The sequence below is a fragment of the Pogona vitticeps genome, chromosome 2 (genome assembly GCF_051106095.1).
Source record: "Pogona vitticeps strain Pit_001003342236 chromosome 2, PviZW2.1, whole genome shotgun sequence".
Taxonomy (NCBI): Eukaryota; Metazoa; Chordata; class Lepidosauria; order Squamata; family Agamidae; genus Pogona; species Pogona vitticeps.
In genome coordinates, this window is record NC_135784.1 from 138,782,907 (window position 1) to 138,807,791 (window position 24,885).

The following is a 24,885-nucleotide window of genomic DNA, read 5'->3' on the forward strand; positions in this document are numbered from 1 at the left end:
TTATTAGGGCTATTGCATTGATTCCCACTAGAGAGCAGCAATACCTAATAATTTAATCATAGCATATTCGCTAGGCATAACTCAGAAGAAGTATTGATGTGTTCAGTAGAGCTGATTGCCAGGTCAGAGAGTCTGGAAGAGCATTCTTAAAAATTACCTATGCAAAAGAGACCAAGAGACACAAATACAGATGGGTTATGAAGGCCTTAGGCATGGACCTCAACAGATGGGAAAACTTGACATCTGAGCGTTCAGCCTGGAGGCAGGCGGTGCATCACGGCCTCTCCCAATTTGAAGAGACCCTTATCCAACAGGCCGAGGCAAAGAGGCAGTCCCGGAAGCAGCAAAATCAGGGAGCTGGACAGGGGACAGACTGTATTTGTCTTCATTGTAGAAGGGATTGTCACTCTCGAATTGGCCTTTTCAGCCACACTAGACGCTGTTCCAAGTCCTCAATATAAAGCACGTTATCATAGTCTCTCGAGACTGAAGGATGCCTAAGAAGATGTCATCCACCATTCAATGAAATACTTGGAACTAGAATTATATTAATTTTTTGTTGAATAATTATATTTGTTTCAATAATTGTCAGTATATCCTATACCTGAACAAAAAACATTCAGCGCTATATTTCTACAGTGATAAAATAAACTTTAGTAACTATGTGTAAAGAATAAAACCTACAGCAACAAGCCTCAGATGTGTGTTAAGAAATATTCAGTCACATGTACATGGTATTTTTAGGTTGATGACCACCAAATTTAACATCTGCTGTTGCATGCCATTTGATCTATGGTGAATACTATAGATCAGCAATAGAAGATCAAAATACAGTGGTGCCTTGCTTAACGATTGCCTCGTTTAGCGATGAATTCGCATAACGATGTGTTTTTTTAGAAAATAATATGCACCGTATAACGATGTTTCCTATGGGCGATTTTCGCTTAGCGAAGTTTGGGACCATGCTTCGCATAACGAATGCGATTTTAGGTCCCCTGCTTCACTTAACGATGTTTCTTTTTTCAATTAAAAAAGTGTCTTAAAAGGGTCAAAAATGGTTCTAAATGCTTGGATTCGTTAGAGGACCCCCTAAGTCATGTGCAAACCTGATTTGGCTTTGATCTGACTTTTCGTTAATTTATGGTTAATTTTTTTTTTCGGCCCATAGGAACCAATGGACCTGTCAAAATCTGACAGCTCCATGCTTTCCTATGGGGGAGAAAACAATTCGCCATAAATTAACGAAAGTTCAGATCAAAGCCAAATCAGGTTTGCACATGACTTAGGGGGTCCTCTAACGAACCCAAGCATTTAGAACAATTGCTGAGTCTTCGTTAATTTTTTGTGAATTTTTTCTTCCCCCATAGGAAATAATGGAGCTGTCAGATTTTGACAGCTGTCAAAAGTTGGGGGGGGAAATTCACCATAAATTAACGAAAAGTCAGATCAAAGCCAAATTAACTTTTGCATCCGTTTTAGAGGGTGCAGGAGCTAATCCAAGCATTTAAAACCATTTTTGACCCTTTTATGACATACTTAATTTTGCAAAAATTGACTTCGCAAAGCCATTGAAATGTATTGAGTCAGCTTCAATACATTCCAATGGAGGAAACATTGTTTTGCTTAGCGATGTTTCCTATGGGTTTTTTCGCTTAACGACGGCAATCCGTTCCAACTGGAACGGATTAACCGGTTTCCAATGCATTCCTATGGGAAATGGTGTTTCGCATAGCGATGGTTTCACATACCGATGTTTTTTTTGGAACGAATTAACATCGCTATGCGAGGCACCACTGTACTATAGATCAGCAACAGAAGATCAAAACATTGCTTTTTTCATTGCATCAGACTAGCAATGCACCATCATTTCTAGATTATTTCAGGGCAAGCCATTATTTAGGATATATACCATGTCGTTTAAATTCTCTGGTAAGTTGCATGTGCAGAGACAGAGATGTAGATTTAATCATTGATTAAGATCATTATCACAGATCAAGTTGCTGTACTGGCAGTCATTCAAAAGGAGCATTTCAGGACATCTGGCTTCAGGACAACCTTGTGTTGGGTGCAGGAGGTTGATCCCTCTGCAACCAACGCCAATACCACTATAATAAAATCACATTTCTATGCATTCTCAACAGCAAGCTTTAAAAAAAGAAGAAGAAGAAGAAGGCAGCATTGTTAGAAAGTCCTATATAATTGTGGCACTCCCACAGGGTTTCCAGGTACTCCCTTGTGGTCCACCAGTCTGGCACTCAAAACACCTCCACAGAATGTGAGGAAAGTGCAAGTCAGCACATGGTGACTATATGAAGATGATGGCACAAAACCATCATTTTCTGGAGAATACTTCTTTAGTTCTTGCCTAATGATCCTTCTGGAATCATGCTTATGATAGCAATTTCCTTATAGTGGAATGAATGGTGATTTCTTTTAATGCAAAGTCAAGGACTCCTTATTTGGCTGACAGAATTGGATTACTGTATGACCTGTTCGTGCCTAAGTAACCTCTGGGTGACACAGGATGGCTGCATTCAAATCTCCTTCCACTGAGAGATCAAGCCTGTGACCTCTTGTAACTCTAGTTATGCTGTTCTTCCAAGAAGCGGGAACTCCAAAAGGAACCCTTTTGAGACTTAACGTAGCTATATGGCTGGGAGCTCTGGATTCCAGGCATGGTATGACGCTCTATATCTTTGTTAATGGCTGGAACAAAAAAAAGGTATTATAGGCTTGGCTCCTGGCACACTAGAGAGGTTGCACGTAGCTCTGATTCTGTCTACTGTATATTCATGTGGCAACAGCTTCCTTCTATCTGCTTTGCAATGTACTTGTCCCTGTTACAAGAATGTTAATACAAACATAACATTTGCGGTACAGTATCATCTGAGCAGAAGCCTTGCGCTGGAAAGCTGTTGGTTTCTTCAGGAAAGGTTCAAGACCTCCAGAAGGCTTTCCAGATATTGTTGGTTAGCCCAGCATAATCCAGAGCAAGGGACAATGGGAGTTGTATTCCAACCAGATTTGAATGATCAGAAGTTGCCCATCCATGCTCTACCTACATGACATCAAGGGGCTTCAGTAAAGAAGCCACTGCCTCTCTTCTTAGGAGTGTCCATGTCCCCTTGCATGCAGGAAGAACTGAATCCTGAATTCTAGGGGGCTAAGACAGTGATTTCAGCTAAGAAATGAAGTCTGCACAAAGAGACCTGGCACGGATATGCAGGAGGCTTCCAGCAGAGATAAATACAGAAAGAAGACTGACCTCAGAAAATTCCCCCAGAATTAGCAACAGGGCTGCTGTTTATCTTTTGTATGGTTTCTACCCAGGCCAGCTAGTGATTTGGCCCCTTGTCAGTCATGTGTCTTGTTCTGCCTGATCTTCTCACCTGACTAATCCAGGAAGAATGGACATAGAATGGGCCATTTGAAGAAGAAGATGGGCAATTTTCATGAGGTCTTCAACAGTGGAAGAAAGGTTAATCTCCCTTCCCTGTGCTCCTAGCCAGCCTGTGCCCACCACAGTTGCTATTTTAAAAACAAATGAGACGTGTTAAATGGATTATTGCATTTATCTGGTTTGACCTAAGCAGCAATCTCTTGTTCATTCACAAGCAGTGTCATTTTACTAATAGGAAATACTGAGAGAAAGTGACTTGGTAGAGGATAAATAGTGAGTCAGTGGCAGCAGGAAATCCCTTTATAAGATGCAGTCAATCCACTACAAATTTCTCCTGTTTATAAAATTAGACCCAAATCATGGATAAAAAATTGCTATATCATGTAGACAGAGGATGAAAGCCTAAGTGGGGCCGGAAAGTGTAACATTAAATGTTTCTCACTGTATAACAGAAATATACAAATCTTGGATGTACAGTCATGATGCAGTGGCTTGCATTCTCAGGCATGGCTACATTAAAATTCTGGTATCATGAGTCTGTCTAGGATCATAGTTTTGGTGTTAAAGAGCAGAGGATGAAAGGATCAAGAGCAGCCTCAGGAAGAAAAAAAAGGCAGGTTCAATCCGATGAGTGGATTAAAAGCCAAATGGCAAAAGTCTGAGGTATAAATAAAGATTATAGGAAGGGAGCAGTGAAAGGATGAGGAAGATGGAGAGGCTGAAATTATATGAATGCTACGCCTTGTAGAAGAGAAAAGAGCAAACAGTCTGTGGAAATGCTACATTAAAAAAACTAGTAGGGAATATCTATCTGGTTGTTAATCACGCTGGCTGAAATTGTGTTGTTTAGTGTAGTAAGTCAAAAGTAGATTAGGCCAACTGAAGCAGTTGATTCACCAAATCCCCACTAATTCAATGGGACTACCCTAGTTGTGATTTACTATGCCAAGTAACAGGGTTTCAGTCAATATTTATGTAACTTTAACAAATATCTAGTAACGATTCAGCTAAGATCTCTTTATAGGGTTACGCTCTTTTGTTCCAGTTATGTGACAGCTAAGCAACTTTTCAGCTGTGGGGGAAGAAACACTGCAGGAACCAAGATCAGGAATCTTTCTACTCACCGTGTGTTTTCTTTTGGAAATTAAAAACATCTCAAAAATGCCAGTCATAGAATTTGGAGCTGTTTGGAATATATGAAGGGGGCCCTCCTGACTTTTTGAATCGGGGAGTTCTGATTTCCTAAGGATAGCCTTGTTTTTGGTCCCTTGTAGCAAAAAGTTTCCAGTGACTTTCATATGTGTGTCTGTGTACACATATTACCACGCTGTATTTATTTGTACAGAAGAAGCATTTGTCCTTCTTTAGAATACATTTATTTCATTTTTACCCTTGTCGAAGTAACCCTCAAACACTATCAGCATGTCTAAGTGTACCTAGATGCTGCTGCTGCTGCGCTGCGAATTTTGGATCAGTTTTAAAAGGGGAGGGGGGGGCAAAAGGTTCTGTGTGTCTTTGAAGCCACCAGTAGGGGGCGTCCAGGGAGCTGAGAAGGTTGTTCTGTGCAACCCATAAACTGCAGAGTGGAGCTCCTCCAAGCAGGCAGCAGATGGACGCGTGGGGATGAGTCTCCTGTGGAAAAGAGTCCAGCTGTGAGGCTGGGATGTCGCCAGGCTGGGTGCTGCAGTAACCTCCGTGTTACCACAGCCTCCAGCACTCGCAGATCAGCAGCAGCCACCGCCGCAACACTCAGGCAGGTAGGAACGCTTTTAGGGGATTTGCTGGTAAACTAGCCATGGTGGAAGCAGGAGAGAGGGAAGGGCGGGATTAGGGAGGGGGTGTGCAGGATATTGGAGGATGCTTAGGGAATGCCCATACAGGATAGCACTTGGGGATCCGGACCCAGATTGGTAGATTTAGGGGAATATGAAGGGGAAGGGATGTGGAAAGCATTTGGACTTTAGAGGCATCCGGCCCTGTAGGGGCAGCTGGGGGTGATGTGGAATATACCTAGGAAAGCTAACTGTTGCTGTTTTGTTATTGTTTCAACTCTTGTTGGAATAAGGCTACAGGTGGTTTTGGTTTTATCTTAACCTTCTGCTCTCAGACATGCTTGGTTGAAAGAAAGTTTCAAAGAAATCAGTGGGATGTTCCAAATAATTCCATGTGAGATTGGTCTTAACGTTGGAGCAGAGAAGTGTGTGAAATGTGATATTAATCTTCACCCAAACACAATGTTTTGCATTAAATGTCATACAATTTGCACTGTGTGGAGAATGATATCAAATTGCCATGTTCCAAAGTGAACCATTATATCTTCGGACTTGGCTCCATCTATGTCATGTCATAATTTTCTTATAAGAGCCTTTTGGACATGCCTCGTATACTAGATGCAAATTACAAATAGAGAAATTTTGGTTCTTTCTTTCTTTCTTTCTTTTTGGTTAGATCTCTATTAACATGTGACCTGGGGTGTATCTGCAATACAAATCCCATTTCAATTGACCACCTCATTTCTGCATTCCTCAAATATTCTGTGTGCATATTGTGCTTCATCCATTGAGCTGGTGGGTTGCACTCCATCCTAGCCTAAAGCATCATGGAACGACAGACTGCATTCTTCATGTGTGGACATATGTATACTGGAATTTATTTTTCATTTATAATTGTAACTGTTTGCTTTTCTGTGTGATAGGACGATGACTGAACGCACCTTCATAGCCATCAAGCCTGATGGAGTCCAGCGGGGCTTGGTGGGAGAAATTATCAAACGTTTTGAACAGAAAGGGTTCAAACTGATAGGCATGAAATTCATGCATGTAAGTTTTCTTCCTCTTTCGAGGTGTTCTTTCATCCATCAGAAATTAATTAATCAAAATTTTATTTAAAATATTTTACATAATTAAAAGATAATATTTAAAAGCTATAAACAGTATGTACACAAATATTAAAAATTAATCAAATGCCACACTAAAAATGTTAAACAAAATCAACACCAAAAGCAGATTCAAAGCAACAAAGCACAGCACTTAATTTGAAACTCCCTCTCAGGCAGTCAATTACTAAGTGAAATCCTGCCTGAAGAGAAAGGTCTTGGTCTACTCACAGTAGGACAGCAAAGATAGGGCTATCAAATGGATCTCAAGCAGAAGAATCTGTTATTTCATAAGATAGCCTAATATTTTAGTATCTTTCCAATGTCTAGCAGAAGATAAAGCCATGCTGATTACTCTAATTTTAGTAAGCAGCTCTTCTTAGTCTGAAGGGTGTGTCCTCAGATGTACATTATAAACTAAATACTTTGGATATTACTGAACTGCAAAAAATACATAAGTATGATTGAACTGACTTGAGTGGGAAGCATCTTACTGAACAAATCAAGTTAAATAATATTCAAAATTTATATCAGTCAGCTAAACTGGTCTTCTAACAAAGTACCAAAACCAGTCTTGGAAAAACAAGCGTGTATCTTAAGGATTAATACTATTCCTGTGGCTAATGTTATGTGACATAAGATGCTCTTAAGTACTTATCCTAAGCATTTTTTTTCCTGCAGGCCTCTGAAGATCTCCTCAGAGAACATTACATTGACCTGAAAGACAGGCCATTCTATGCTGGTTTAGTTAAATATATGCACTCTGGGCCTGTTGTCGCAATGGTAAGTACTCAACAGATAAACCTTGTTTTCTTTATAAGTAATTAAATTACGAGCAGCAAATTTTAAGAAGGAATATGTGGTCTGAGTTCCGCTTAAATTACAGGTTTTCTTGCTATTCTTAGAATTGATATATATTCTTGTGGGGGGGAATTAGAAGAGTATGGCAACTATGGAGTAATATGACTTTTAATGATCTAACTAGTAATTTCCTACCTAGATAACACTGAAAGATAAATAAATAATGACCATAATAACTGCGTAACTCCCTGGCTCACTGTTGCTTTCCCACTGTTCTCTTAGGATCGGCTGTTGAAAAGCACTAATCGCGTCCAGCAATATTACAGGCGGCCAGGGATAGGAGGGAGGAAATCCCTCCCTTCTCCTTCTAACGAGTATTACAAGAATAGATACTTCCACTTCTGTGGGTGTTTCCAGAATGTGTCCATACCTAACACTACCAATCAAAAGCATCACACAATTGCTGTATTTTCTTTTGTTCTTCCATGGGATGGAGGTAGGGGGTGAAACAACTGGAAAACATGGCTCAGTTACACAGGGAAGGCAACACTGTTTGTCTCCCCCTCAACCCTTATAAAATTATCTGCATGAGGTAAGGCAGATGTGCAGTAAAATCCTTTCCTGGAAGCACTTTGTGGATTCCCAAGCTCTGATACTATACTTGTCGAAGAAAGGAAAGCTGAATTATTGCTTCATGACTGTGTACCAATATTATTGTGCAGCAGACCGACATTCCACAAGGCAATTCTAAAAATGGGGGCAACCCAAACAAAAAATTGGAACTTTGAAACTGGAATTTGGATCGGCACCAAATTTGGCACAGGTGTAGCAGACAATCTGCTCTTGCCCTGTGTCACATTTGGGGAAATTTTGACAAAGGGCTTTTTAGTTATTATTATTATTATTTAAGTAAAATTGTTTTCCATTCAGAAGTCGGCAATTCTAAAGATGTCCAGATTTAAAATAGATCATATAAACTAAAAAGACTGATTTTGCTTATCTTGAAAGTGAATGGTTCACACCACCCACTTTTTTAATTGGGAGAGAATCCAGGCTGCAGAGGCTGAAATATTGATCCTCAAAAAAGGCCTTTCAAAGGGGGGGGGACCCAGTCACTTTGTTATAAGACTGAGCCAGCAAGAGCTTAGTGAAATTAAACATTGTATACACTTGTAAGGGGAGAGGGAGATATTTAGAGACAACGGTCACAGAAACAGATAGGTTTCCTTTAAAGAGTTAAAGTAAAAACCAGTCTCTCTTTGAAGAAAGTAATGGACTGACAGTCCTCCAAAAAGGGGGCTATTTTGCCATGTATCTTCAATAAACATTCTCTCAGGATTTCTGAGACCAAATAGTCTTCTCACATAAGCTTTCAAAGAGGGAATCCGCTCCATGTCTAGGGCAATCTGCACTTTTGACCTTATCAGTCAGGACCTAATTAGCTCGCTAACTTTTAAACTCCTTCCTGGACAGTCTTATCAGAATCATGCTTACAAGGGGATTCTGTGCCTAATTGTAAAAGTAGATACACCAAGAATATTAATTTTTAAATAAAAATATATTTGTCTTAAATATAAATATTGAAAATATTTTAACATATATTTTTAAAAGAATACAAAACAAACATTCAGAAGCTCACTCATTTAAGCTGTAAAAGTACTTTTTTTTCCTTTGTGGCTGGGGATGGACTTGATGTTAACCGAGTTTTGGTGCTTATATCATGTTAAGAGTCTCCTGTCATAGTCTCTATTCCACCCATCTTGTCACTATACAATTCTTTGATTAAAAAAAATCCCAATATGTTATGTGTCATCAAGTCACTTCTGATGTGGGGTGACTATGTGAGTGAAGGACGTCCAAAATGCCCTGCCATTAACAATTCTGCTCAGATTTTCCAAACCAACAGCATCTTATGATAGGTCGTTCTTTCTTCCTACTGCCTGTCATTCCCAGCAATATTGTCTTTTCCAATAAGATCTGCTCAGGTCTTGCAAACTAACAGCTGTGGATTCCTTTGCCAAGCCAACCCATCTCACATTGGGTCTTCCTCTTTTCCTACTATCCTCCCTTTCCCAGTAATGTCGCCTTTTCTAGTCAGTTCTGAATTCTCTTTATATGTGAAAGGCAGGGTAGCCATAATTTACCCATTTTTGCTCTAGTGAGAGTTTAACCTTGTCTTGATTGAGCACCCATTTATTTGCCTTTTTGGTGGCCTGTAGTATCTGTAAGGCTCACCTCCAACAGCACATTTCAGATGGGTTTAACCCCCCCCCGCTCCTTTCATCACTCTATCCTTTATATAGTAGGGATTATTTATTTCAAGTGGCAAACTTTGCTACCTCCAGCCCCCCCCTTTTTTTTATTTCAGAAGATGAGGGGACATATTTTGGGAAACATGCAGGCAACATGTTTGTAAAACAAGGCTTTGGAAAGTGGATGATAGCTTTCTAGTCTGCATTCTGCAGAGCTGGCATACCAATGTTAGTTTACCTGAAAAGTTAGTGTATATGTTTCTTTGTTGTATTTGTTGCACTCACTCACAGTTTTGCTTCCACCATTTCATTAAGTCTAAAACAGCCCATTAAAATAGTTTTTGGCACAGATTAACTGTGTGCACTCAAGTACATGTTTGTGCATCTGGAAAGTATTGGATTGTTAATCCCCAAGGATTTTACAGGAATTTGAAGAGCTTCTGTCCCACTAAACGTGGTGCACAGCACACCCAGCCATCTGTATTGGGAGAGACATCTCTGAAGACACATTTCTTCTAGACTTTTTGATGGCTTTTTTGGCTCCAAACAATAAATACCTAGAGAACTTGTTGAAAAACGGCCCTGGCAATTGCTGTGTGTTTGGGTGAGTAGTGGTTAACTGATGAAAAAAGGAGTCAGGTTCTGGGATTTCCCTGTGCTTGGTTTCTCTTTGTGAATGATGGTGAGCATAAGAGGATATCTGTAGACAATCGTGATTGATGACATGGGTGTCATCAACGTTTAGGCTGCCCTTTGCTGTGTAAAACGCTGTACTGCAGCTAAAACTGTGCTCACGACCTGGGGTTCAAATCCCAGGTAGCCGGCTCAAGGTTGACTCAGCCTTCTATCCTTCCGAGGTCGGTAAAATGAGTACCCAGCTTGCTGGGGGGGCAATGTGTAGCCTGTATAATTAAATTGTAAACCGCCCGGAGAGTGCTTGTAGTGCTATGGGGCGGTATATAAGTCTGATAAATAAATAAATAAATAAATAAATAAATAAATAAATAAATAAATAAATAAATAAATAAATAAATAAATAAATAAATAAATAAAGCTCATCATCCTTTTTCCAGTTGGCAGTGCGGGCACAATATTGTGCAGCCATATCGGGCTGTTTCTGGGCTTTTTGAAGTATTGCTATTCTATCCATTACACCACACCACAGATCATAAATAAGGAATACTGAGAGTCTCTGAGGAGAGGCTGGCAGTTGGGGCCTTAGGGCCCTTTTCTGCCTCAATCCCTTCTGCCAAGGCATGTCATCCAGGCTTTCATTGTCTGAGGAAGACTCTGCCTGAGAGGGCATGACAGTCTGTTATGCATATAATATGTATATGCAGCAGAGCTGCTCTTATGATGCAATTTTTGCTACATACCCATACTCAAAATAGCCCCAATTGTTTGTTTCAGATTTCTCACTCCAAAATTGTGTGATTATACAAATTCCATATTTCAGTTCCTTATTTTTATTGTTGTGCTTGTTACTGTAAAAATTTCCGTACACACAACAAGGAGAAATGGGTGATATGCTTATTTATTCTACAGTGTGAATCTGTGAGAACACTTATTCACAAAAGATGGAGAGGAAAGATTTCTAAAAGCTATCAGCAGGTGGTAACTGGGAGAAAGGCAGTGGAGACATAAAACAAATAAATTGAAAAGAAATTGCATAGGGGGCTCTCCAGTGGTATGTCTCTGATATTCACAGAACATGTTTTATGCAGAAGTGCTAATTGCAGAGGCCTACCACTAAAAATAGGACGTGGTGGTGCTGTGGGTTAAACCGCAGAAGCCTCTGTGCTGCAGGGTCAGAAGACCAGCAGTCGTAAGATTGAATCCACGTGACAGAGTGAACTCCCGTCGCTTGTCCCAGCTCCTGCCAACCTAGCAGTTCAAAAGCATGAAAAAATGCGAGTAGATAAATAGGTACCACCTTGGAGGGAAAGTAACAGCGTTCCATGTCTAGTCATGCTGGCCATGTGACCACGGAAACTGTCTTCGGACAAACACTGGCTCTACAGCTTGGAGGTGGGGATGAGCACCGCCCCCTAGAGTCGGACACGACTGAGCTAAAAATGTCAAGGGGAACCTCTACCTTATACTAAAAAACCTTGGAAAACTTCTCCTAATCAGAGTAGACTAGTTTCTGCTGGAATACTATGGAACACTATTACACTGGAATATGGGAAGAAAGAAAGCAAGGTTCTCACGCAGTATGGCCTCTCCCATAAATGGCAGCTTTATATGCTTGTGTGAGTAACACCTATGATATATGTTTGTTGCTCAGAAAAATGACCATATAAAGTATAGAGTTGCACAAATATGTCCTCTTATAATCTGCAGATCCTAGGTGTGCATAACACTGATCTGGATTCTGGCTGTTGTTTACTAGTAAAGATTTTCAAAGAACGTAGGAATCAGGTACTTACCGGTATATTAGACTGAGTAGGGCTGTTAGTTGTGTGTACATAATTAATAGTATTAATTTGAAATTGTTGGAAATGTATTGCACACACACGCACACACATTCATTTTATTACATTTCATCTTGTTTCTGTATTTCCTAATGGCCATACCTTTCTTGATCTAAGATTATCAGATATATAAAAATATCAAACAGAGCACAAAACCCCTAAAAGCAAATAAGAGCTATAAAACAAAATTAAAGTAAAACCAATAGTAAGTGCTGAGGGAAATGTAAGGACCAAGAAGCCTAAGAAGAATCCTGACTCGGTGCTGACAAAACCACAATGTAGACACTAGGCAAGCCTGTCTGAGGAGAGTGGAGTGCCGCCACTGAAACATCTGTCTCCTTAAAAGCTACCTGTCCTACTTCATTTGTTAGGGTCACTTAGAAGAGTTTTTGAAAATGAACTTAGTATCCAAGCAAGTGTCTATGGGACTCTACCCCTTATCCTGGTGCTGTTCTTTTGCTATATGTTGTTTCTTACTATGGCTCTCCTATTGATCTCCATTCTTTGGTTTTTAAAGGTGTGGGAAGGCCTTAATGTAGTCAAGACTGGTCGGGTCATGCTGGGGGAAACCAATCCTGCTGATTCAAAGCCTGGCACAATCCGTGGGGACTTCTGTGTGCAAGTTGGCAGGTAAATGCAGAATTCCTTTCTTATAAAATTGCCTCGCTGACTAGTTCACATTTACATCTAAGTCCAGGCATAAAAAATATTGGACTAATGCTACGACTCTGGTGGAGAAATCTCTCATCCTTGAAGTTGGAGAGGCAGCACTTTCCTCTTCCATGGCACTGATGCATCTGCTGCTGATATCGGGCACATGATGAGAAGCCAAGATTTGCTGGAAAAGACAACAGTGTGGGGGAAAATTGAAGGCAGCAACAGGAAAAAAGGAAGACCGAATACAAGATGGACTGATGTCCTAGAAGCCTCAGGCTTAAGTTTACAAGAGCTGAGCAGGGCTGTTGACCACAGGACATTTGGGAGATCACACATTCACAGGGTTGTCATAAGTCTGAGGTGACATGATGGCAAGTGACAACGACAACAGAAGGATCCTGTTGGATACAACTCATTGTATGCATCATACGATATTCTTTTCTTTGAGGATGCAATTATGGCAACTTTGTAAGATGGCATTGTAAAATGGTGGACTATTATTGACATTAAGATTTTGGAACATTATAGTTGACTGTAGCTCTCTGGAAAATCATTTTCTTTTGATAGAAATGGATAAAAACAGATTATTGGTACTAATTGTATCACCACACATTTTTAAAAAATATATGTATAAGGGCACTTCTGGACAGGTCTATTATCCTGACATCAGTCTGTTTGAAAGCAGGCAAGGGGTATGATGCAGGCAATATTGTCTTCTGTTTGCAGCCATCCCATGTTTCTTCCTCAAAGTATTCAGGAAAATGTCTTTTAATCATTAGGGGTAGTAGTCCTTTCTCTAAAAGACCCAATACTCATGCATGTATCTGAGTCTGTATCTGTATTTTCAAGACTATGTGCAAGATTAAAATGGGAAAAAAACAATTTTTTTCATTATCATTTGGTATAAACAGAATAGCAAAAAGTTGTTTTAATTTCTGCTTGTTTAATAGTGGCACAGTTGAATTAATTTGCTTTTTTATTTTGTTTTTATTTAGAAATATAATTCATGGAAGTGACTCTGTGGAAAGTGCAGAAACTGAAATCAATCTATGGTTCATTCCTGAAGAACTGGTTGACTACACAAGGTGTGATCACACATGGATCTATGACTAAAAAGCAAATGTGCTACTTACTTATTATCCTTTTCGTTCCACTGACTATTGACCCTGAAAAAACTACTACAGTACTTCCGTTTATCCCATAGGCTTGTTTTTTATTTCTCTCCTTCCAGTGCACTTTCAAGTATATCTGTGTTCATTATAAGGAATATGTGTAATTACATTAGCTGTTCAGACTTTATATATCAAATTCTTACTTGTATCTAATTCACACAATAACAATACTTTGGGCAGATTACAGTAGTGTAAACAGTGCAATGTAGATTGGAACAATGAAAAACACGTACATCAGATTTTACTGTTTAAAAAGTAAAATCTAAAATGCCTGGGAGAATAGGAAATGTCTTTGCTTGGTGCTGATAATGTGAGTGCCAGGGAAACCTCATTGAGGGAGGTGTTCTATATATTGGGGGCTCCCCATGTTTTCCCACCTCTTTTGCTCGGTTTTCATTTCCACATTTTAAAAAAATTAGAATGCCCTGTCTTTTTAACCACCTACCTAGCTTCTTTTGACGGGGGGCATCCATAGGAGGGCTTTTGGAGATAAAGATGATATCCAGGCACGTATATATGGGAGAAGATGTTCCCAGAAATAGTATGACCTTAAACTATTCATTTTTTAAATATCAACACCAACACTTAACATGATCCCTAGGGTCCCTTCCGATTCTGCTGTTCTAAGATGATTATGATTTGGACCCAAAGGAGGAGTCAGAAGCCTGGATGCTGGATAAAGCAGTGTCATGTGATCACATGCAGGCATTTAAAAAAGAACTTGAATTAACAGTACGAAAGAGCACAGCCTTTCCCATTCAGCAGTTGTCAAAAACGCACATAAGTTTAGCCCAAGGCATTTTATGGCCTCAAGTGAAGCATGACATTCCCTCACCACAATCCAAGTCTGGCCAAAATAATGTTGGTATCCTGGTCAGGATATATCCTGGTCAGGACACTCTTCTGGCCTGAGGTTAAGAAAAGAGTATTACGTAGCTAACAATTTCCTACCTTTTCTTGATGTCTGAAATCAGATGCCTCAGGTGGCTGCCACACTCTGCCTAATGGTAGGACTAGTCCTAAACGTTAATTTTGTTATCTGAAACCGACTGTATTCATTGGAGTCGACTCAGTATTATAGATTAAGCCCACACGGGTGTTTCAAATACAGGGCACAATTGGAGTCGACTCAGTATTATAGATTAAGCCCACACGGGTGTTTCAAATACAGGGCACAATTGCAAAGAAAGTATTATTTCAGTTGCAGAATAAGTTATACAAGTGGTTTGGCATAAAGAATATACTGCTTAAGAAGGATCAATAGAGCAGCTGTTCTCTTTCACCTTAAAAGGCCAAGTCATGGATGCTGCCATGTAAACCACAGTACTACAAGGTGATTTCAATGCAATATATTTATATACTGTATATTACTGCATATTGAGGAATTATAGAATATAAATTTGTACTGTAAAATATGCTGGCAGAGTTCAAAATTGTTTTTGCTCCACTCAGATGTGCATGGATTACACTATCAATTTAAAAATAAAGCTTGATGCTAATGGTTATTACATTATTTTTTTCTCCCCACCCACCTCTACATTGCTCATTTGTTCCATTTTAAGCCAAGATTAGTATAGCTGCTTATGAAATGTGCTTTTATGAGAAAAGAAGATTAATGTTCGGGTGCTATTTATTGAACTCTGCCTCCTGTTAATCATGTCTTTCTTCCTGCTTGACACTGAAAAGGGGTTTTGACAGCTGAGCTGTTCATTTTCTTTACAATGTCTATAAATATATTTCTATCTTTTGGATTGACACACAATCAATCTTAGTTCAGACATCATGGTTTGTGTGAAGTCTGAAATGGAAAAAGGGTTGCAACATACTATACCAACAAACCAAAAGGACAAATGATGTTTGAAATAGATTTCCCAACTATATGTGGAATCAGACAAAATTACCTTAAATTAGTTTCCATCACCAGCATTTCAGGGGATGGGGAACAATCCATAAACTTACACTGATCTGTCTGATGAAGTGGGCTGCAGTTCACAAAAGCCTATGCTAAATAAAATTTGTTAGCCTTTAAGGTGTCACTAGATACCGTTTTAATTGCTGTTCAGATCAACTGGACAGCTCAAGTGCCTGATTTCAGTAGGTTGTAAGCTCACCAAACTTTGTCTTGATTTAACTCTATAGTTTCTGCTAACTGAGGTCTAATAGTGATGTCTAAATTAACAAGCCATAGCTGTAGTCAAGGGTACTGTAAACCAGAGTGCTGAGCAGAATAAACCTTGATTCATCTCTACATTAAAAAACTTGTATCAGGGTTTGCATTCCAAATTAAGAACACAGCCCAGTACTTCTCTGAGAGAAACTTTCCTATAATTCGATCCCTCACTGCTTTAACTTGAGGTGCTGGCACTGAAGCTAGAGTCTTGTGAGAAACCCTGAACAATTTCAAATAGTACAACTCATATCCTGGCTTTTTTAACCTTGGGACTTCAGTCTTTGGGAAATTTTGTCCCAGGAATCAAACCTAGATGGGGACAAGAACTACCAGATGGGCGGGATATAAATAAAATAAAATCAAATAAATAAATAAATACTATGGATTCAATAGGACTTAATGCCAAGAAAAGATGCTTAGGATAAATCGGCAGGTATCCTTTCCAAGTAGAAAGGACATTGCTGCTATTTGAAGAATGAGGAGAGGAAGCTGACCACAAAGATACTTTGTTGGACCTTCAGAATAAAAATCCCAATATCATTATCTGAAAGAATCCTGCAGTTTTCTAGAATAATTGTTTTAACACCCCTATACACATTTGTAATTGTAGTTGCTTTTGAATCCTCTGAAGTTACTTGAAGCTACTTAGGCATGTTACTGGGGGAACCTTGGAGCACTTGGTAGCTCTCACCCAAGACTGTGCCCTGCTCCTCCACTATACGTAGTCTGTGCCCCAAAGAAGGCACACAGATTAGTGAATGAGCCACCCTGTGTCCCTTTGGCAATACTCTGAGCTTGTTCAGGCCTCTGATCATAGGAAAGAAACCATTCCTGAGAATAAGAAAAACCAAAGTGCTTTGATTTGAAGTGGGGCTACACAGTGCTGTCAAGTACAGGGACATGACAGACCTTAAATACAAGAGATATCCATGAAGAGTTTATTTCTGTTCACAAGTACTCTAGTAACACTGGTGCAAAGGCCAGCCAAGCAGTTGTATTTGTACACTGCACCAACAAGTCAAAGAAGATAAAAGGCAGAGAGGAGAAAAAGACAGACTCTAATGCAGTTATTTTGATGTAGCCATTTAAAGGCCACACAAAAATTATGCAAGAATACAAGATCTGGCCATTTACAATGCCTTCTTATATAGGGCACACTGAATCCAAGGAATTCCGTGGCAATCCCTAATAATCTATCCGTTAAGTGTGTGATCTTACAGGAACTTCCAACAAGAAGAGAAAGTAAGTAAAACAACTGAGCAGACACAAAAAAATATATTATTTTCTTCTCAGGCCTGGATGGAGAATGCACTGCTGAGATAGTAAAAGAGAATCTGTGTTTCCAAAGTGCAGATTACTGCTCATCTATATAGACTGGTCATTAAAATAAGTCGTTCTCCAAACTCCTGCAGCGATGGCTCGTAAATGGTGTGTGTGTGTGTCTCTGTGTGTGTGTTCTCTCCGCTGATTAGAAGATACAGTCTCACGACGGTCCTTAGAATGATGCAGTGCGTGTTCCCAGATTCCGAAAAGACGGCAGCTCACACGTGCTTTTGGCCTGACCCCCCCCCCAAAAAAAACGTCTGGTTTCCTCTTGCGGGAAGGAGATCCCCCGCCCCACGGGCCTCCTCCGCCCCCTTTCCCAAGAAGCGGCTTCAGTTCCGCCGGGCCTCGCTCCTCCTCTTTCCCCGGAGACTTTCAAGAGGGAGGCTGCGGCAGCCACGTATCCGGACTAGAGGAGACCGGCTGTCCTTGAGGTAAGAGGGTGCGGGGGGGTCCCTCGCCGCCGCCGCCGCCCCCCCTTGGCAAGTCCAGAGGCAGCCCTTCGCCCCGGCGGCGGCGGCGGCAGCGGCGCCTTCTGCTCCTTTTCGCAGGGGAGAGAGAAACGGAAGGGAAAAGAGTAAGGGGGGGGGGGAAGCCGGAATGAAAGGGAACGACGGCTGGAAAGCCGCTCTGGTCAGGCCTCCGTTTCAGAAAGGTCTTGGCATCTGGTCAGGAAGACGGAGCGCTTGCAAGTTCCCCCCCCCACGCCTCGCCGGGAAACCCCCCCCCCCCCACACTTGTAAAGGGAGGCGGCGGCGTCGCGGGCATGGCCCGCCTTTGTCTGGAGGCAGAAATGGCGCCTTGAGAAGGCCGGCCTTCAGCGTGCCTGCCACGAAGGGACTCGGAAAGGAAGAGCGAGGTTGACTCTCGCGAAAAAAGGGGGATGGAGCCGCAATTGGGAGGAGGGGGAAAGAGGAGCGGAGGCGATTCCCCACAGACCCGCCACCCGAGGGAGCGGCCGTTCGGGGAAACGAGAGCGAAAGGCGCCGCAGGACAACGTGGGACAGTGGGCGGGCGAGGGAGGGAGGCAGGCAGGCAGGCGTTGGCGGCGGGACGACACCAGTCGCGGCTGCCTGAAGCCTCTCCGAAGAAAGAAAGGTGCTCGCCCCCTAAAAGAGGGGCGCGGAAACCCCTTTTCCTGTGAAGGCCGCTGCCCGCCCCGCCCCCCCCCCCCCGCGGCAATTGGGGCGGAGAGCTCTGGGTGGCCCATGGCAACCTTCACCCGCCTTGCCCCCACCCTTCCACCCCAGCGCCCTATGCGGGCTGGCAATGGTTCCCCTCCAGGTGCTAAAGCCTTTGCTCCCCACCATCTCCATCTCTCTAGTCTCGCCCCAGCCAGGCGGAGTAGAGGCAGCCGCAACTGCTGCAGTGTGCCGGATCAGGCCCAAGCGACTCAAATCTGCACAGTGGTGTGGGTAGGCACCCTTGCATCTCTCAGTATACCAAAATGAAGAAATACCCATTAGGAGTCAGTTAAATTTCACAGACAGCAAAGGAAGCTGATTACTTTCTCCAGCGGTAATCAAATCAAATACGTAACTAATTTGCATCCCACGGCAAGTTTGATTTTAGTTACAGGTTAAACAATAATAATGATTTGTTTAAATTTTAAGTTGTGTTGGAGGAGAGTTTTACAGATGCCAAGGACTGCAAGAAAGAGCAACTGAAGTCTGAAATCACTTTAGGAGATAAAATTACAAAGCTGAGACTTTTGTCCTTTTTGAGCATCCTGAGACGGCAAATCTCACTGGAAGAGAACAATGATGATGGCAAAAGTTGAAGACAGTATGAAAAGAGGAAGCCCTCACAATGGCAGATTCAGTGACAGTGCTGGATTTGTTGGCTGCTGGCATCCACTAGTTTCTCCTTTCATTTCTCTTGCAGTGGAATAATGGCTTCCAATACAGAGCGCACATTTATTGCCATCAAGCCTGATGGAGTCCATCGGGGATTAATAGGTGAAATCATCAAGCGATTTGAGCAGAAGGGTTTTCGTCTGGTGGCTATGAAATTTTTAAATGTAAGTTTCCTCTTTGCTTGTAACAGTGCAGTAAAAGACTAATTAGCATGTGCAGAAATGTATTGCTTTGTTTAAAATAGGGCTGGGCATGCAGTATGTGGGGAGCAATATGAGGGATCTTATCAGTGGAGTCATGCTACAAGGCAGAGAACAAGAAACAAATTCCACCACAGTTTTTGCTCTAGTGCAGGGGTCCCCAGCCCTTGGGCTGCGGACCGGTACAGATCCTTGGCCTTTGAACGACTGGGCTGCTGAGACAGATATTTGAGGGCTGAAGGAACATGCACGTTCATGCGTACATGCATATGCACGCGCACTCTGGGCCGCACATACCCCACGCACGGACAAAAGGACACACACCCCGGTTCTTGGGAGAATGGTTTTCAGCAAAACCAGTTGCTGGCATTAAAAAGGTTGGAGACCACTGCTCTAGTGTCAAAAAAGAGGATGCCTTTCACAGATTAACATAGATAGCATTTGTCTTCAGGCTGCTCATTCTGGGAGTCTCCCATTTCCTCAGGCTCAGAAGATTCTGTTAAGCTACTTGTGTAACTCAGTACAGAGGAGTGTATATGATTTTGAGTAAATGGTTATGCTGGTAAGATAACGTAAAACAGTAGCTTTGCTAATTGTTGAAATTGGCTGCCTGAATGTAAACTGCCATTGGTTAGTTTTTTTCCACAGCTTAACTTTTCAGTATAATTATGTGTGCTTTGCTCTTTTTCTTTGTGACTGTACGGTTTTAGTGGTAGTGGAAGGGCTTAGTACAAGGTTGGCTAAGAATGAAGAGTTAATCCAGTTCTGTACCATTTTCTTCCTAAAGGCTTCTGAAGAACTTCTCAAGCAACATTACATTGACTTGAAAGACAGGCCGTTCTACCCTGGTTTGGTTAAATATATGAATTCCGGGCCAATTGTAGCTATGGTGAGTATCCATTTCTGAGCTTGCATTCATGCAATAAGGGAATTGTATAATTTAATCCCTTTAGAAGAAAAATATTGAACATTTAGCCCTTCAAATGTTGCTGGACTGCACTCCCATCAGCCCATAACAAATCTAGACCTTTATGGGATAGATGAGACAGACAGGCTGCTAATTATGTGAGAAATATTGATTTATTTTTAATTGCTTTGTTATGCTGCCTTTCTCTCAGTAAAGGGACCTGAGGCGGCTTACAAATTATTAAAACAACCAGCCAAAACTATTTTTAAAATTGAATATATAATATTAAAACAGTAAAAACACTTTAAAGCACCTTTTAAAAAACCAAAAACCTTTTATCTTTTGAAACATGAATATATGTATCCCTTTTGTCTCTCACCTAACAACCCTCTAGTATTGGAGAAGTGGAAAATAAGTATAGCAGAGTCATTTTGCATTTCTTCCTTCTTGTTCAGTGAGCAAAGCAGGAAATAGCTGTTGTGCTCCTTTTCACTTTTGTTTGCAACTTTTTCCAGAAATACTTAAATTTTGTAGAGGTATATGACATCTGAAGCTACAAAGAAATTTATGACCAAAACCTGCTTTAAATGGTGCTAATGTGTGTAATATTGACTTTAACTTTATAATATATTGAGCAAAGTCCTGTTGGTGTACATTTACACCATGGGATTTTGTCCAATGAGGAGGATATGGCTGTACAGTGGTGCCTCGCATTACGATGTTAATTCGTTCCAGTGAAATCGCTGTAGAATGAAAACATTGTAAAGCGATTTTAAAAAGCCCATAGAAATGCATTAAAACCTGATTAATGCATTCCTATAGGCTTGAAACTCACCGTCCAGCGAAGATCCTCCATAGCGTGGCCTTTTTCGCTGCCCGTGCAGCATGGAATCCGTCCCAGAAAACAGCGAGCGGCCATTTTTTTTACCCGGCAGCCATTTTGAAACCACCGATCAGCTGTTCTAAAATCATCGTTTTGCGATAATCGGTTAGTGAAGCAGGGAACCGATCATCACAAAGTGAAAAAACCACATAGGAAACATCGTTTTGCTATCGCAAAACTTCGTCGTTATGCGATTTTGTCGTAAAACGAAGTGCTCATCTTGCGAGGCACCACTGTAGTGCATTTGCTCAGAAGGTAATTATTTGTACGTACATGCTAAAAGATTGTTATTGGCTGGATGTGAGAGGGTGGATACAAATAAATGATTTTTTTTTTAAATCATTGATTTAAATTTAATTTTTTAGAAAATTTTAAATATTTTTTTAAAAATTTAAATGAAATCCACCTTTTTGTGAGCTGTCCATTCTTCTTCTTAATTGTTTCTAAAAGCCTTCTTAGTTCCTTGTCATGATAGAAACACATTCTTACTATCAATTCGATGTGCCAATATTTTTCTAACCATAAAATAGTGGGTTTTTGCCTGTTTTGTAATGTTCATCAGTTATACCTTCATTCACTATGCACATCTCACATAAAATTCTCAGCGTTGCATAGCCTGTTGTCTGTGGGATGTTAGTTAGCCAACAGGACTTCCCAATGAACAAGGTTAGAGCTAATCATCATTTCAAATTGAACGACTATGGGGAAGAGATGATGCCCAGACAAAGGACCATTTTAAAATTTGTAAAACAAAGAAGGAAAGACACAGGGTATTTTTTTAAAGTTTCTTTAAAGAAATGAACTGCTGTGACTTCCTTCCTAGGGGTGGATCATTTATGGCCCTATATATGTTATTGCATTGAAACTCCTAGCAGTCCTAGGTAGCATATCCAATTTTGAAGGATGGCTGAGCGCTCCCTGTCCCAATAACATCTGGAAGCTCACGCTTTGCTTCCCCCTGAGCTGTACTGTGGCAATACCTTGAAAGATTGGGGCCTTATAGAAATCTGAGATCCTGTTTCAGTAAGCTTCAGCTTTGTGGAAAACATCTCAAATAATGTCTGTTGTTCTTAACAGATTCTGACATGTTAATATCTGAAATTATAAGCCAAGTCAGTAGTCTCTAATGGCTTTTAAAGTCTCAATGAGCATGCATGTGTTACTTCTTCCTCTATAGCACTGTTTTAGAATTGGGTTCCCAAGAGTTCCAGATCCATGAATGAACAAATCTAGACCTTTATGGGATAGATGGTAGCAAGAGCATACAGGCTAAAACATCCGCCAAGAACATTCACCGCTAATGAGAAGTGGGACTTCAGTTACCTCTGTTTGGCTTCTTCAGTAGAGATGGAAACCATCCTCCCTATGAAGGGAGGGGTACATATGTTCAGATTGCCTCCTTCCGACTGATACCAAATGTGTGGTACTTGCTGACATACATGGCAGTGTCTTGGAGTGAGAGCTACTTGTAGGGCTGTATCTTTCGTGGTCTGCTGTCAATGAAATGTTTTCAGTGGGTGATTTTCTATCAAGAAATGTCCCTTTCATTAGTTCGTGGTAGCTTGATCTTGGCTTTAAAAGGTTTGATGTCATTAAAAATAGTTTTAAAAAGAGTCTTTTCACATCTCTATTTTCCTGTCAGTAGTCAGACTCCTGTTAGCAGTTGTGAACTGTAATTGCTCTATGGGAAGAGCACTCCACAAATTGCACCAGCAATCTTGGGCTTGCAAGTTACACAAACTGGAGATTGTTCCATAAAAAGCAACTGGGCTTATGTGTGCACAAGTGGATAGGAAACATCCCTTTGTGCAATTGGCTTTTAAAAGACTGTGCACAACTTTTTGTCATAGTTCATAATTCTTTGTCCTTTGAGCAGAAACTCGGCCATGTTCTAGGCATCGCTTTCCCTGTTCTTAACTACTGCAGTCCTCTGCTCTATGGGCTTTCCTTGATTTTCCTTCATCCACTTGAATTGCTATGGTACTCTTGCTGCCAAAATTATTCCCTCTTGCTCTGTGTGACTCCACTCCATAAATCTGAAGTACAATCTTGTCTCTCCTTATTTCTGAGTACAACAGATTACTTCCTGTCTCTTTCACTCATTCTGATCCACTGTCCTCAGCTCTGGCACTCTTAAACAACTTTCCCCTTTACTTTCCCTCAACTTGGAACTGGTGTCCAAAATATCTCCATGCAATCCTCTCTTAGTTAAGTGCCTCTAAACTCCAAGAAGCTTGTCAATCATTTCCTTACTTCTTCTTCCTCAGAGCCAGGTAGTCGGCTGCCTTCCAGACAATGCAGCTCCTGTAAATCCTAACCTGCATAGTCAATGAGCAGGATTATGGGAATTGTAGTCCAAAGTATGTAAGGATGTCAGGTCGCTTACACCAGCTTCTAATTTATCTCTATACCTTATTTTCTGTTGCTCATTCTTTTGGTGACTCTTGCAATTTTTAAAAAATTGCTTTGATTGGCAAAAACCACGTACAATTGATTAGATTCCTGTTGCATAGCAGGTTTTGAAATCAGTCATGTGACCAGTTTGACTGATTTTGCTCCGGACACTCTGACAAAGGGGTGAAACAGCTGTGTATTTACCTTTCTGTCTCTAGTTTCTCTGAACAAGATTCTGTTCTGTAATTCTAATGTTTAATATGTTCTTTTTCATCTTTTTTACGGTGCTTGCTAGCCATGTTGAGCTATTTTTTTAATTGAAAAGTGGGATAGAAATATGATAATGATGAAGGTGGCAACTATATTCCGTTTATGTTTGGACATACTGTGTAGGCTGGAGTTTTATTTGATGTACAATAGTTATTGTGTGCTGATTCTACTGATAACAATTTTTATTCAATAGGATACGTAACTTAGAGCAAGTTATATGACTATAAATTTATTGATTGGTTGAAATAACTTAGAGAAGCTAAGTGTTGATTATTTAAGTTTTACTAGGATAGTGGATTTAATTTCTTGAACATATTCTGTGATAACAGCCATTCCCCTTTTCTCTGATAAACTAATGTGAGCTGACATGTATTTTTGCAGGTTTGGGAAGGACTGAACGTTGTGAAGACAGGCAGAATAATGTTGGGTGAAACTAACCCGGCAGATTCAAAACCTGGCACTATCCGTGGTGATTTCTGCATTCAAGTGGGAAGGTTGGTGCTGGAAATTTACCTTTTCATGTCTCCATGTAATTTGCAAGCTGCAAATGAAACTCTGTTATCTTTAAAGTGTGTAGGACAGAAGCTTCCCTCTAGCTAGGAGGAGTGGTATAAGGCTATAAACATGCCTATTCAAGAGGAATGTCCAAAGCAGTGTTGTAGCATAATGGGTACAGGGTGGGTCAAAATGTGTGTTCAGGGCTGCTTTGGTCAAAATGTTTACAACTGTTCATTTTCTTTCAGGTGTTGATGGTAGCTATTCTGTGTGAATGGCAATATAAACAGCTATGCTACTATGACAATTCAGCAATCCTTAATTAGTTGAAGGTGATATGTTCACCATACATTTGCGTAATTGAGAATTCATTAGGTCGTGATTAAACTTGTGAAAACCTGTAAATTCTGGTGCAGTAGGGTTAGTTGTGCATAGTCCAGTTGTGAGACTTTTACCTCAAAAAGTAACTTCACTCTGTAAAAACCTTGTAATTGTATTCTTGTCTTTTCTGAAGGAACATCATTCATGGCAGTGACTCTGTGGAGAGTGCTCAGAAAGAGATCAACCTGTGGTTCAAGCCTTCAGAACTTGTGGACTTCAAATCTTGTGCTCATGATTGGATTTATGAATGAATTAAACTTCTCAAGAAGTTGTGCCTTCTTCCAACGAAGTGTCTCATTCCACCTTCTTATTAGTAAGGGACAGTTATCATGATTATCGTGTGATTACTGGCACTAATAAATCATCATAAATGAA

At 40.7% G+C, this 24,885-nt stretch overlaps 2 protein-coding genes across 2 annotated transcripts; both read left to right on the plus strand.

The window, feature by feature from the left end:
• The first annotated feature begins 5,017 nt into the window (after window positions 1–5,017).
• NME1 (NME/NM23 nucleoside diphosphate kinase 1) lies at window positions 5,018–14,752 on the plus strand. Its single transcript, XM_020814885.3, has 5 exons — window positions 5,018–5,157; window positions 6,096–6,219; window positions 6,957–7,058; window positions 12,320–12,432; window positions 13,455–14,752. The coding sequence occupies exons 2-5, from the start codon at window positions 6,100–6,102 to the stop codon at window positions 13,570–13,572; spliced, it is 453 nt and encodes a 150-aa protein (XP_020670544.2). The 5' UTR covers window positions 5,018–5,157; window positions 6,096–6,099; the 3' UTR covers window positions 13,573–14,752.
• A 1,707-nt stretch (window positions 14,753–16,459) lies between these two features.
• LOC110090964 (nucleoside diphosphate kinase) lies at window positions 16,460–24,885 on the plus strand. The gene is made up of 5 exons (XM_020814873.3): window positions 16,460–17,558; window positions 19,009–19,144; window positions 19,968–20,069; window positions 24,016–24,128; window positions 24,644–24,885. Exons 1-5 carry the CDS (start codon window positions 17,227–17,229, stop codon window positions 24,759–24,761), a joined length of 801 nt encoding a protein of 266 aa, XP_020670532.3. The 5' UTR covers window positions 16,460–17,226; the 3' UTR covers window positions 24,762–24,885.

What these genes read in the sequence shown, in the direction of transcription:
- NME1 (XM_020814885.3), top strand. Translation starts at nt 6,100, where the DNA reads ATGACTGAACGCACCTTCATAGCCATCAAGCCTGATGGAGTCCAGCGG. An exon ending in CTGGGCCTGTTGTCGCAATG is followed by an intron (nt 7,059 to 12,319) that starts GTAAGTACTCAA and finishes TGGTTTTTAAAG; the next exon opens with GTGTGGGAAGGCCTTAATGT. An exon ending in TTCTGTGTGCAAGTTGGCAG is followed by an intron (nt 12,433 to 13,454) that starts GTAAATGCAGAA and finishes GTTTTTATTTAG; the next exon opens with AAATATAATTCATGGAAGTG.
- LOC110090964 (XM_020814873.3), top strand. Translation starts at nt 17,227, where the DNA reads ATGGTGTGTGTGTGTGTCTCTGTGTGTGTGTTCTCTCCGCTGATTAGA. An exon ending in TGGCTATGAAATTTTTAAAT is followed by an intron (nt 19,145 to 19,967) that starts GTAAGTTTCCTC and finishes TTCTTCCTAAAG; the next exon opens with GCTTCTGAAGAACTTCTCAA. An exon ending in TTCTGCATTCAAGTGGGAAG is followed by an intron (nt 24,129 to 24,643) that starts GTTGGTGCTGGA and finishes TCTTTTCTGAAG; the next exon opens with GAACATCATTCATGGCAGTG.